Source organism: Trichechus manatus, unplaced genomic scaffold, assembly GCF_000243295.1.
Source record: "Trichechus manatus latirostris isolate Lorelei unplaced genomic scaffold, TriManLat1.0 scaffold00009, whole genome shotgun sequence".
NCBI classification, from domain to species: Eukaryota; Metazoa; Chordata; class Mammalia; order Sirenia; family Trichechidae; genus Trichechus; species Trichechus manatus.
Window position 1 is genome coordinate 33,326,363 of NW_004443945.1, and position 14,059 is coordinate 33,340,421.

A 14,059-nucleotide genomic window follows, 5' to 3' on the forward strand; every position below is an offset into this window, starting at 1 on the left:
ACTCTGCATGGATGATTCACTCCTGGCTTTTTTATGTTAGCTCAAATGGCACTTCCTAAGTGATGACTCCCTGACATCTCTCTTTAAAACAGGCTCCTTTCTATTCCTGTCACCTTGTCTTGTTTCAATGATTCTATAGTTCTTTTTTTTTTTTTTTAATTGTACTTCAGGTGAAGGCTTACAGAACAAATAGTTTCTCATGAAACAGTAGTACACATATTGTTTTATGACATTGGTTAACAACCCCACAACATGTCAACCCTCTCCCTTCTTGAACTTTTCTTTTGGTGACAATATACATAGCCAAAGATACACCATTTCAAAAATTTCTATGTACACATTCAGTGACATCGACTACGCTCTTCCAATTGTGCTGCTATTCTCATTTTAGATGAAGGCCTACAGAACAAAATAGTTTCTCATTTAACAGTTAGTACGCATGTTGCCCTATGAAAAATGGTTAACAACCTCACAACGCATCAACACTATTCCTTACACAATCTTGGGTTCCCTATCACCAGCTTTCCTGTCCCCTTCTGCCTTCTGGCCCTTGTCCCTGGACTGCTGTGCATCATTAGTCCCATTTGGTTTTATGTGGCTGTCCACTCGCCGGCTGAACGGTGAACCTTGGAAATGACTTCACCACTGAGCTAAAAGGGCGTCTGGGGGCCATACTCTCAGAGTTTCTCCAGTCTCCTTTAGGCCAGTAAATCTGGTCTTTTTTTTTGAGTTAGAATTTTGTTCTACATCCTTCTCCAGCTCTGTCCAGAACACTCTGTTGTGATCCTGGTCAGAGCAGTCAGTGGTGGTAGTCAGGCACCATCTAGCTGTACTGGACTCAGTCTGGTGGAGGCCTTGGTAGCTGTGGTCCATTAGTTGATTCTATAGTTCTTATTGCTATCTCTGACTAGCTTATTTGTTTCTCCACTTGTTTACATCTACCTTTATCCCATCAGAATGTAAATATCATGGAAACAGGGAAGGTATTCCCAGAGCTTGGACTAGTGTCTGGTACCAAACCACAACCTACTGCCATCGAGTCGATCACAATTCCTAATGACCCTACAGGACAGAGCACAACTGCCCCACAGGGTTTCCAAGGAGCAGCTGGTGGATTCAAATTGTCGAGCTTTTGGTTAGCAGCCGTCACTCTTAACCACTGCACCACACGGCACCAATCAAGCACTCAATAACTATTTGCTGAATGAACAAATGAATGCCACCCTCCCCTCCCATCACTTAGATATTTGGAATAAGATACGTGCAGAAATACGGGCAGGTAAAGTCTGAAAAAAGCTCCCCAGGTGATTCTGGTTGTACACCTCTCCCACCCACCCAGTGGGAGTCAGGGATCCAGGAGTTCAGGTAAAAGAACCTATCAGAAGTTCTTCTGGTGCTACAGAACTACTCTTTCATTCAAGATGTGTTACAACATAATAAACACGTGACTCAAGTTCCTTTATGCATCGAAACTCTATTTCAAAAACTATATAAACATACATAGAAACACTAATACTTTTTGATCTAATTGTACTCTTTTGATGCTTAATTTTCTCAATATAAGTTATAATATGAATACTAAATATATTTATTTAAGCCAAATAAATATTCAGAAGACAAACTTATTTGTTCTTTGATGAGACTCATTCAATGGCGATTTAGAAGAATGGTATTACTAGCTCCGTAAATTAATAAAGGCCATGCTTTATCACATATCAAAGTGCTTTTTCGAATGCAAAAATGTTAATTTTACAGAAATATATATTTTTTAATATTTCCAGGTGCTAATCCATTATAAGGAAGCCTGGTGGCATAGTGGTCAAAGCGGTTGGCTGCTAACTGAAATGTCAGCAGTTTGAACCCACCGACAGCTACATGGGAGAAAGATGTGGCAGTTTGTAAAGATTTACAGCTTGGAAGCCCTATGGGGCAGTTCTACTCTGTCCTATAGGGTTGCAATGAGTCAGAACCGACTCGACAGCAGTGGGTTTGGTTAATTCCCTTATATTTGAACTATTAAATGCTATTAAATGCTTTTATTCCAATTTAAATATTTCAAACAGAGCTCCTATGAAATTGAATGCCAGGGAGTTTTTGAAAATGGCAGGATGATTTTTGAGGGAAGACCACAATCCGTGGAGAATCTATCTTCTAGTGATCTGAAAGAAGCTGCCAATTCAGGCAACAATAAGATAACTATTCTTCCACAGTATCTGATTCTCTCTAGGATTTTATCAATAAAATATGCCTGGAGATTTTAATAAGCCATTTTCCAATAAAAAAAGAATGAGGCACTTGATACACGCTACAACATGGATGAACCTTGAAAACATAATGTTAATTAAAAACAGTCAGTCACAAAAGGTCACATATCCAACGATTCCATTTATGTGAAATGGCTATAACAGGCAAAAAACAGCCACAGAAAGTAGGTTTGTCGTTGCCAGGAGCTGGGAAGAAGGAAGAATGGAAAGGGACTGCTCATGGGTATGGAGTTTCTTTATGGGGGTGATGAGAATATTCTGAAAATAGACAGTGACTGTGCTTGTATAAGTCCGAATATACTAAAAAGCACAGAAATGTACTCTTTAAAAGGGCGAATTTTATGGTATGTGTATTATGTATCAATAAAGCTGTTGTTTAAAAAAAAAACTATTTTCACAAGAATTCAGTCAAATGACATATTTAGGTATAAACTTTTAAATTCAGTGGCAAATTCTAAACAAAAATGAAAGTTAAAAACTTCAAATATGGAAAATGTTACATCATGTTGCCACAAATACTAAAATAAATGTTTCTACCTTATAGCTGTCCTTGCTGAAGGCTCTCCATTTTCATGTAAGGCATCACCATTTTGCTGTATTTCTACTGAACAAGAAAAAAATACACTAGGTTTTTACATACTTCCCACTGACTTTTTTCCCTTGAATTTTAAAAACACATAAAGTTAGCTTACTGGTTGGAGACGAGCTGCAGTTTGCTAGATTTTCTTGCTCAACCACCAATCCATCAAGTACAACTGTCAATTCACCAGTTTGCACTATACCATTCTTGTTTTCCAACGAAAGTTTTAATTGTTCTTTCACTCTTTCCACTAGGAAAAAAAATCCTAATTTAAAAGCTGTGGCCACATACAGAAGTACATTTAGAAATAAAAATTATGTTTTAACAATTACTATAATTCAGTACTTGACAGTTATATTTGGAAGAAATTATCTGCATTTTTATCTGTAGCCCTTCTATACTCCAGGATTACCCTCTTTCACAGCCAGTTAAATATGCTCCCCACACTCTTTCAATATCATCTTTAATTACTCCTTTGCACAGTATAAACTCACAGAATATATAAGTAATCTAGATAATACCATACTATGACACTTCAGCATACTACATTTTTAACTTAATATATCCTGATCATGAAGTCATATCAGTTATAAAGATTTTCCTCAGTCCCTTTTTTTTTTTAAATGGTGAATTATAGGTAATTTTTCTTTTGTCATTTGTTTTTATTGTACTTTAGATGAAGGTTTACAGAATAAACTAGTTTCTCATTCAACAGTTAGTACACATATTATTTTATGGCATTGGTTAACAACTCCACAACATGTCAACATTTTCCCTTCTCGACCTCGGGTTCCCTTATAAGACCTTTCCTGTCCCCTCCTGGCTTCTAGTCCTTGTCCCTGGGCTGTTGTGCCCCTTTAGTCTCGTTTGTTTTACGGGCCTTTCTAATCTTTGGCTGAATGCTGAAACCCAGGAATAACTTCATTACTGAGCTAAAACGGTGTCGAGGGACCATACCCTTGGGGTTTCTCAGGTCTCTGTCAGGCCAGTAAGTCTGGTCTTTTGTGAGTTAGAATTCTGTTTTACATTTTTCTCCACCTCTGTCCAGGCCCCTCTATTGTGATCCTTGTCAGAGCAGTCAGGGGTGGTAGCCAGGCACCATCTACTCGTACAGACTCAGTCTGGTGGAGGCCATGGTAGATGTGGTCCATTAGCCCTTCGGACTTATCTTTCCCTTATATCCTTAGTGTTCTTCATTCTCCCTAGCTCCCGAAGGGGTGAGATCAGTCGAGTATCTTAGATGACCACTCACAGGCTTTTAAGATCGCAGGCGCTACTCACCAAGGTAGAAAGTAGAACATTTTCTTTATAAACTATGTTATGCCAATTGAGCTAGATGGTCCCCAAGACCACGGTCCCCACAGCCCTCCAGCCAGCAATTCAGTCCCTCAGGGAGTTTGGATGTGTCTATGGAGCTTCCATGACCTTTCCTTGTACAAGTTGTGCTGGCTTCCCCAGTATTGTGTACTGTCTTACCCTTCACCAGAGTTACCACTGATCTATTGTCTATTTAGTGTTTTTCCATCCCCATCCCTCCCATTCCTTGTAACCAACAAAGATTGTTTCTTCTTGTGTGTAAACTTTTTCATGAGTTTATACAGTAGTGGTCTCATACGATATTTGTTTGTGATTGATTTATTTCACTCAGAATAATGCCCTCCAGATTCCATCCATGTTATGAGATGCTTCCCAGATTCATCATTGTTCTTCATTGCTGGGTAATACTCCATTGTGTGTATGTACCATAGTTTGTTTATCCATTCATCTGTTAAAGGGATCTAGGTTATTTCCATCTTTTTTCCTATTGTGAACAATGCTGTAATGAACATGGCTGTGCATATGTCTATTCATGTGACAACTCTTATTTTTCTAAGATCTGGTCCTAATTGTGGAATTGCTGGATCATATGGTATTTCTATTTCTAGCTTTCTAAGGAAGCGCCATATCATTTTCCAAAATGGTTGTATCAATTTGCGTTCTCACCAGCAGTGCCTAAGAGTTCCAATCTCCCCACAGCCTCTCCAACATTTGTTATTTTCGGTTTTTGTGATTCATGCCAGTAGTGCTGGGGTGAGATGGTATCTCATTGTTGTTCTGATTTGCATTTCTCTAATGGCTAGTGATCGTGAGCAATTCCTCATGTGTCTGTTGGCTGTGTGAGTGTCTTCTCTGGTGAAGAGTCTGTTCATTTCCTTTGCCCATTTTTTAATTGGATCATTTGACCTTTTGTTATAGAGGTGTTCGATTTGCTTGCAGATTTTATAGATTAGATCTTTGTCTAATTGTAATGGCCAAACTTTTTTTTCCAGTCTGTAGGTTCTCTTTTTACTCTTTTGGTGAAATCTTTTGATAAGTGTAAGTGTTTAATTTTTTGAAGATCCCAGTTATCTAGCTTATCTTCTGGAGTTTGTCTGTTGTATGTTATGGTTTGTATCCTGTTAATGCCTTGTATTAGGGCCTCCAGCATTGACCTTATTTTTTCTTCTATGAACTTTATAGTTTTTGGCTTTATATTTAGGTCTTTGATCCATTCTGAATTAGTTTTTGTACATGGTGTGAGGTATGGGTCTTGCTGTATTTTTTTGGAGATGGACACCCAGTTTTGCCAGCACTGTTTGTTAAAAAGACTGTCTTTTCCCCATTTGATGGATTCTGGGACCTTGCTGAAGATCAGGAGACCACGGGTGGATGGATTTACATCTGGGTTCTCAATTCTGTTCCATTGGTCAATGTATCTGTCATTGTACCAGTACCAAGCTGTTTTGACTACCACAGCTGTATAGTAGGTTCTGAAGTCAGGTAGTGCGAGTCTTCCTACTTTCTTCTTCTTCTTCAATAGTGCTTAACTTATCCAGGGCGTCTTCCCTTTTCACATAAAGTTAAGGATTAGTTTTTCCATCTCTTTAAAGAATGTTGTTGGTATTTGGATCGGGATTGCATTGTATTTGTAAATCGCTTTGGGTAGAATTGTTATTTTCATGAGGTTGAGTCTAACTATCCATGAGCATGATATGTTTTTCTATTTATGTAGATCTCTTTTGGTTTCTTGCAGTAGTGTTCTGTAATTTTCTTTGTATACGTCTTGTACATCCCTGGTTAAATTTATTCCTAAACATTTTATTTTTTTAGGGGCTATTATAAATGGTATTTCTTTCCTGATTAATTTTTCATTGTTCTCTTTATTGGTGTATGGGAATCCAACTGATTTTTGTATATTTGTCTTGTATCCTAAAACTCTGCTGAATCTATTAGTTCTAATAGTTTTCTCATGGTGTCTTTAGGGTCTTCTATGTATAGTATTGTATTGTCTGCAAACAGGGACAGTTTAACTTCTTCATTACCAATTTGGGTGCCCTTTATTTCTTTTTCTTGCCTTACTGCTCTAGCTAGGACTTCCAGCACAATATTAAATAGTAGTGGTGATAAAGGGCATCCTCGTCTTGTGCCTATTCTCAAGAGGAATGTTTTCAGCCTCCCTCTATCAAAATGATGTTGGCTGTTGGTTTTGCATACATGCTCTTTATTATGTTCAGAAATTTCCCTTCTATGCCTATTTTATACAGAGTTTTTATCAGGAATGGGTGTTGGACTTTGTCGAATGCCTTTTCTGCACTGACTGAGATGATCATGTGATTCTTTTCTTTCCTTTTATTTATGTGGCGGATTATGTTGATTGATTTTCTAATGCTGAACCAGCCTTGCATACCTTGAATAAATCCTATTTGGTCATGCTGTATTATTTTTTTGATATGATGCTGAATTATATTGGCTAGAATTTTGTTGAGAATGTTTACATCTATATTCATGAGAAATACTGGTCTTTAATTTTTCTTTTTTGTGGTGTCTTTGCCTAGTTTTGATATCAGGGATATGCTGGCTTCATAGAATGAATTCTGAAGTGTCGCTTCCTTTTCTATGTTCTGAAATAGTTTTGAGTAGTCCTAGTGTAAGCTCTTCTCTGAATGTTTGGTAAAATTCTGCAGTGAAGCCATCTGGACCGAGGCTTTTTTGTTGTGGTTGTTGGAAGCTTTTTTATTACCTTTTCCATCTATTCTCTCGTTATGGGTCTGTTCAGATTTTCAACATCATTTTGTGTTAGTTGGGGTAGGTAGTGTGTTTCTAAAAATTTGTCCATTTCCTCTAAGTTTTCAAATTTGTTGGAGCATAGTTTTTCTTAATACGCTGTTATGATCCTTTTTATTTCAGTTGGGTCTGTTGTAATGTCCTCTATTTTCTTTCTTATATGGGTTATTTGGGTCCTCTCCTGTTTTTCATTTGTCAGTTTGGCCAGTGGTTTGTAGATTTTGCTGATTCTTTCAAAGAAACATCTTTTGGTTTTGTTAATTCTTTATACTGTTTCTCTATAATCTGTTTCATTTATTCCTATTCTGATCTTTATTATTTCTTTTCTTCTGGTGGCTGTGGGCTTTTTTTTTTTTTGCTGTTTTCATTCTATTTGTTCAAGTTGTGTAGCTAATGTTTTGATTCTGTCCCTTTCTTCTTTTTTGATGTGTCCATCTATCAGCATAAATTGTCCTCTGAGGACTGCCTTTGCTGTATCTCAAAGGTTTTGATATGATGTATTTTCATTCTTGTTTGATTCTAGGAATTTTTTTTCCTTTTTTTAAAATTGTGCTTTAAGTGAAAGTTTACAATTCAAGTTAGTTTCTCATACAAAAATTTATACACACATTATTATGTGACCCTAGTTGCTCTTCCTATACTGTGACAGCCAATTCCTCCTTTCCACCCCAGACTTCCTGTGCCCTTCAACCACCTCCTGACCCTCTCCGCCTTCTCATCTCGTATCTGGATAGGAGCTGCCCATTTAGTTTCATGTACCTACTGGAGCTAAGAACCACACTCTTCATGAGTAGCATTTTATGTCCCATAGTCCAGTCTAACCTTTGTCGGAAGAGTTAGCCTCGGGAATGGTTTTAGTTTTGGGCTAACAGAGAGTCTGGAGGTCATGTCTTCCAGGGTCCCTCCAATCTCAAAGCATTAAGTCAGGTCTTTTTACTAGAATTTGAGTTCTGCACCCCATATTTCTCCTGCTCCATCAAGGACTTTCTGCTGTGTTCCCTGTCAAGGTTGTCATTGGTGGTAACTGGGCACCATCTACTTCTGGTCTCAGGCTGATGGACTGTCAGGTTTATGTGGCCCTTTCTGTCCAATGGGCTAATATTTTCCTTGTGTCTTTGGTGTTCTTCATTCTCCTTTGCTCCAGGTGGGTTGGGACAAATTGATGCATCTTAAATGGCCGCTCGCTAGCTTTTAACACCCCAGACACCACTCACCAAAGTGAGATGCAGAACATTTTCTTAATAAACTTTGTTTAGCCAACTGACCTTGACTCTAAGAATTTTTTTATTCCATCTCTGACTTCTTCTAATACTCAGTGGTTTTTAAGCAGGGTGTTATTCAGTTTCCATGTAATTGATTTTTTTCTCCTTGCTCTTCTGTTGTTAATTTCTACCTTGATGGCATTGTGATCAGAGAAGATACTCTGTATTATCTAAGTGTTTCGGATTTTCTTGAGGGTTCCTCTGTGGCCTAAGATGAGGTCTATTCTGGAGAATGTTCCATATGTGTTGGAAAACAATGTGTACTTTACAGCTGCTGGGTGGACTGTTCTATATATGTCTATGAGGTCAAGTTGGCTAATTGTGACATTTAAGTCTTCTGTATCTTTGCTGAGTTTTTCTAGATGTTCTGTCATTTACCAAGAGTGGTGTGTTGAAGTTTCGTACTATTACTGTGGAACTCTCACTTTCTGTTTTCAGCGCTGTTAGAGTTTGCTTTACGTATTTTGGAGCCCTGTCATTGGATGCGTAGGTGTTTATAATGGTTATGTCTTCATGATGGACTGTCCCTTTAATCATTATATAGTGCCCTTCTTTGTCTTTTATGGTGAATTTTGTTTTAAAGTCTATTTTATCTGACATTAGTACTGCCACTCCTGCTCTTTTGTGGTAGCTGTTTGCTTGATATATTTTTTCCCATCCCTTGATTTTTAATAAATTTACGTCTTTGTTTCTAAGGTGTGTCTCTTATAGACAGCATACTGATGGATCCTGTTTATGTATCCATTCTGTCACTCTCTGTCTCTGTATGGGTGTATTTAGGCCATTTATGTTCAGTGTAATTACTGATAGGTGTGAGTTTATTGTCATTTTGTAGTGTTTTTTGTGGTGCTGACTGTTGTTTTGTTTCTCTTACTCTCCTCTGCTGAATTCCTTTTGTTTGTGGATTTTTTGTCATTTCGTTTTTTAAGATTTTGTTTTTACTGAGACTTTTTGTTTTTCTACGTTATTTTGATGAGTAGGTTTGTTAATGTTCTTTGTGGTTATGCAGAAATTTATCCTTATCTTCCTAGGTTTGAACCAGTCTATTATTACTTGGTATCTCCTTGCCTTCCTCTCCATTAGAAGGTTCTATACCTACACTGTTTATTCCCTCTTTTATTGTTCAGACGTTGTTGTCACTTACAGATTATCCTCTCTGGTTCCCGTTGCGATTCTTTTGGTTTTGGATAGTCCTTGAGAGTTAATTTCCTAGGTTGGTATCCGGCTGGTACAATCTTGCATCCTAGATTCAGGCTGTCATCTGATGTTGTCTGTTGTCAACCTGAAAGACTCCCTTTAATAATTCTTGTAAATTTCGTTTGGTTTTCACATATTTCCTTAATTTCTGTTTATCTGGCAATCTCCTAATTTCACCATCATATCTGAATGAGAGTTTTGCAGATGATACTATTCTTTGTTGTCAGTATTTTTTCTTTCAACATTTTATACATGTCATCCCATTGCCTTCTTGCCTGCATGGTTTCTGCCAAATAATCAGAGCTTAGTCTTATTGTTTCTCTGCTGTATGTGACTTTTTGTTTTTCTCAAGCTGCTCTCAGGATTCTTTTCTTTAGTTTTAGCGAGTGTGATTATGATATGCCTCGGTGATTTTCTTTTGGGGTCTATCCTATACGGGATTTGTTGAGCTTCTTGGATGGTCAGCTTTTCATGATATTACGGAAGTTTTGTGTCAGTAATTCTTCAATGAACCTCTCTGTGTTTTCCATTTTCTCCCCCTATTCTGAACTCCAATCACTTGTTAATTTTTGTTTTTGATTGTATCCCACATAATTATCAGGGTTTCTTCATTTGTCTTCATTCTTTTTTCTGATTTTTCCTTAAACAGAGCTGTGTCCAAGTGTTTGTCTTCAATTTCGCTGATCACGTCTGCCATTATTTCAAACCTGCTCCTCAGCTCTTCTATGCCACTGTCCATTTCTGAAATCTAGTTGTTTAACTTTTGGATTTCTAATTGTTGTTTTTGTATGATTTTTAGTTGTGAATTCATTTTGGCATTTTGTTCCTGTATTATGTTCCTGAATTCTTCCATTATTTTGTCTGTATTTTTCATAAATTTGTCTGTCTTTTCCATGAATTTGTCTATTTTTTCCTCATTTTTTCTGCTTTTTGCTTCAACTCTTGGCTAGCTCTGAATATTAGATTTGAATTCCCTATCAGGTAGCTGTAGTGCCTCTTCTTCTACTCGAAAGTCATTTGGTGTTTTATTTTGGATGCCTACTGGAACCACCCTGTCCTGTTTTTTTAATATGTTTTGATATTGTTTGCTTTCGGACATTCAGTAGTTATTTTCTTCATTTACTGATTGTAGATTTGTTTCATCCTGCTTTTCTGGTTTTATTTGGTTATGTCTGAGCAGGCAGGCTGTGCATTCATTGTTGTTTCCTCGTCTGTGGACATGATACTTTTCACCTCCTTCTCCAATGGGCAGGGAGAGTCGCTCAGCTATGGTGTAGCAGGCAGGTCCAGCTGAAGGGGAGACACTGGGATTGGTTGTTTGTGGCACGTATGAGGACTGAAAAGGTGGGCCAGGAATCAGTGCAGGGCAGATTCCACTAGGCCATGCTTGTGTTGCTCTAGGGCATGACAGCACCGGGAATTCAGTAGACAGGAAAAGAAGGTAATTATAGAGATCAGAAACTGATAAATGAAGAAAGACAAAAAGGAAAAAAGAAAAAAGAAATGCGCTCAGGGATCTCACTGGTACAGCTGCGCAGACCAGGGAAATGGCTCCCAAGCTGCGTAGTACAGCCTGGCTATAAGGGGCACTCAAGCTAAGAAGAGAAAAAGAAAACAAACAAACAAAACAAAACAAAGGAAACAAAACCAAACCAAACCAAACCAAAAGAATCCCAAGGGATACCATGGCAGCACAGGCCGGGAATGCAGTTCCCCAGTCGAGCTGCGCTTTATAGCCTTTCAAGAAGAAGCAAAGATGGTACACGGAACCAGGTGTTTGAGAGAAAGGAGGGGGAGGTTGTGAGAGGCATGGAAGAAACCAAAAGAAGCGGAAAAAAGCAACACCAGTGACAAACATATGGCATTCAGGGAGCTGACCAGTGTGGGTAGGTCGAATCCCAGCAGCACGGGGCCGAAGCTGGTGACTCCCAGCCAAGATACTGAAGCTGGTGGGAAGCAGAGGAGGCTGAGCGGGGGTATGGAGGGGATGTGGTGATAGGGGATGGGTGGGGAAGCAAATACCGCTGGTTACCAGGTACTCTTTCTTCTGCTGGGAGCTCTGTGAAGCTGCTTTCCTGTACTCTGTCTGCTGATCTCCGACAGGAGTCCTAGATGGTGAATCTGTGCTGTGTGAGCTGATAGGGGACCTCTGCATGTATCTCTCCTTGTTCTCTGTTCTCTGCCAGTTTCTTATTCCACTTGGTGCTTGGATAAGTTCTCTATCTCTTCATTGGATGCTTAGGGTTCCAGGATTGACATTTGTCTCTGTTTTACTTTTTCAGGTCTTTGCTGTGGAGGGACAGCATGGTGCTTCTGTCTATAGCGCCATGTTGGCTCCCTTCCTCAGTCCTTCTTATAGTACTTTGTTGTGTGGACACACCACAGTTAATTTAAATAGTCACCTACTGAGGGATGTTTGTGTCTAGTTTTTGCTATTACAAAATCTCTACTCTCTTTTGGAAACCCTGGTGGCGTAGTGGTTAAGAGCTACGGCTGCTAACCAAAAGGTCAGCACTTCGAATCCACCAGGCATTCCTTGGAAACTGTATGGGGTAGTTCTACTCTGTCCTATAGGGTCGCTATGAGTTGGAATCAACTTGATGGCAATTGGTTTTTTTGTTTGTTTTGTTTTACTCTCCTTGGTCCTTTGCACTTGCATATAAATTTCAAAATGTATTTCTTAAGATCCATCAAAATTCTTTTTGGGATTTTGAGTACAATTTCACTGACTATAAATCAATTAAGGAGAACTGACATTCTTAGGATATTGAGTTTTCTTATTCAAGAACACAGATTATCTTTTAAGCCAGGTGTTTTTTTACTGTGATTCAGTCAAGTTTTCTAAATACAGATCTTATATCCTTTTGTTAGATTTAGCTGCCAGGTTATTTATAAATTGTTGCTACTATAAACACTGAATTAAAGACAAAACACACAGAAAAAACAACAAAAACAAAAAAACACATTTTGTGTTTGTTTCCAGAACACAGAAATTCACTACGGGAAAAAAAAAATTCAAACCTAAACCTGTTGCCACCGAGTCGATTCCAATTCATAGCAACCCTATAGGATAGAGTAGAACTACTCCACAGGGTTTCCAAGGGTGGCTGGTGGATTCAAACTGCTGACCTTTTGGTTAGCAGCCAAGCTCTTAACCACTGCGCCACCAGGGCTTCATGAAGACCTTATAGGTAGCTAACATCTCCTATTTTTAAAAATAATTTATGTTTATAGTTTTCTGTGTTCCATACAAACAATGACAGCGTTAGTGTATGTCAGCTCTTTTTCTTCCTTTCTAATCCCTGCCTTTAATTTTTTATCTTGTTTTTCTGAATGGGCTCCAGTACAATTATGAATAGAAATGATTCTGGGCATTCTTCTTTGTTCTTGATTTCAAAGAAAATAAACCTAATACTTTCTTTAAAAAATTGTGTCAGTTATAGCTTTTGGTAAGTAATTCAAAATATCAGTTTCTAGTAGATAACAGGTTGCATAAATTACTTTTTATCCCACTTTGCCACTAATCTTTATCATGAATGAGTGTTGAATTTTATTGCTCCTTTAATTGTTAATGTTATGAATCACAATGAGAGACTTCCTGATGTTTAAATCACCCCTGAAACCTTGGGAAAAACTCAACTTCGTTATGTATATTATCTTTCTTAAACGCTGTTGAATTCAGTTTACTAATAATGTTCATGAGAATAGCCTATAATTTTCATTTTCATATTCTCCTTGTGAGGTTTTGACATCAAGATAATATCCACTTCATGGTACTGGGGAATTTTCTTTTTCTTTTCTATTCTTTCAAAGGGTTGTAAAGGTTGGAATGATATCTTTCCTGAAAATTTAGAAGAACTAGTCTGTAAAACTACCTGGCATGGTTTTTTTTTTTTTTTCCTTCTTGTTTTTTTACAGGAAGATTTAACTACTGATTGAATTTTCTTAATAGTTATAGTACTACTCAGTCTTTCCATTTCTTCTTGATTCCATTCTGGAAGGTTTTTTTTTTAAAGGGATTTGTGCATTCCATGTGTTTTCAATTTTAGAGCATAAGATCTTTCATATTCTATTATCCTTTTACCTGCTGCTGCATCTGTAGTTATGGCCTCCACTTTAGTCCTAATATCATTTATTTGTGATGCTTCCTGAATACTCTTCACTGATATTTTCAAATAAACAACTTTTGTGTTTACTGATGCTCTTTCTTGACATTTTTTAAAATTTATTTTTAATCTCTGTAATTTTCATTCTACTGTTTGGAGATTTATTCTGTTATTTTTCTAACTTCTTAATTGGATGATTAACTCGAGTATTTTCATTCTTTCTTATACAAAATTACATGGCTATACATTTCCCTTTAAGTACCAATTTTGCTAAATCTTAAAAGTTGTAAGTTATTTTATTATTGAGTTTTAAGTATTTTAAAATTTCTGTTACAATCTTCTTTGACTCGTGTTATTCAAAAGTACTAAAATATCTTTTTTAAAATATGCTGGGATTTCAAAATTGAGGTCAGAGACTGTCCCTATGACATGAATTTTTAAAATCTGAGACTTGATTTATGGTCTAGAATGTTATACACTTTTGTAAATTTTCCATGGCATTTAAGAATAAAAACCAAACCAAGTTGCCATTGAGTCAATTCCAATTCATGGGGACCCAATGTTTGC

General features: G+C 37.5%; 1 protein-coding gene across 6 annotated transcripts in view; it reads right to left on the reverse strand.

The window, feature by feature from the left end:
* WWP1 (WW domain containing E3 ubiquitin protein ligase 1) overlaps positions 1 to 14,059 on the reverse strand; it is a 144,929-nt gene that overhangs the window by 58,885 nt on the left and 71,985 nt on the right. For all 6 annotated transcript variants that reach the window (XM_023726105.1, XM_023726106.1, XM_023726108.1 and 3 more), the window contains 2 exons: positions 2,957 to 3,094; positions 2,802 to 2,868 (listed from right to left, as the gene is read on the reverse strand). In XM_023726105.1, coding sequence (XP_023581873.1) covers positions 2,802 to 2,868; positions 2,957 to 3,094 — 205 coding nt within the window. The remainder of the gene's footprint in view (positions 1 to 2,801; positions 2,869 to 2,956; positions 3,095 to 14,059) is intronic.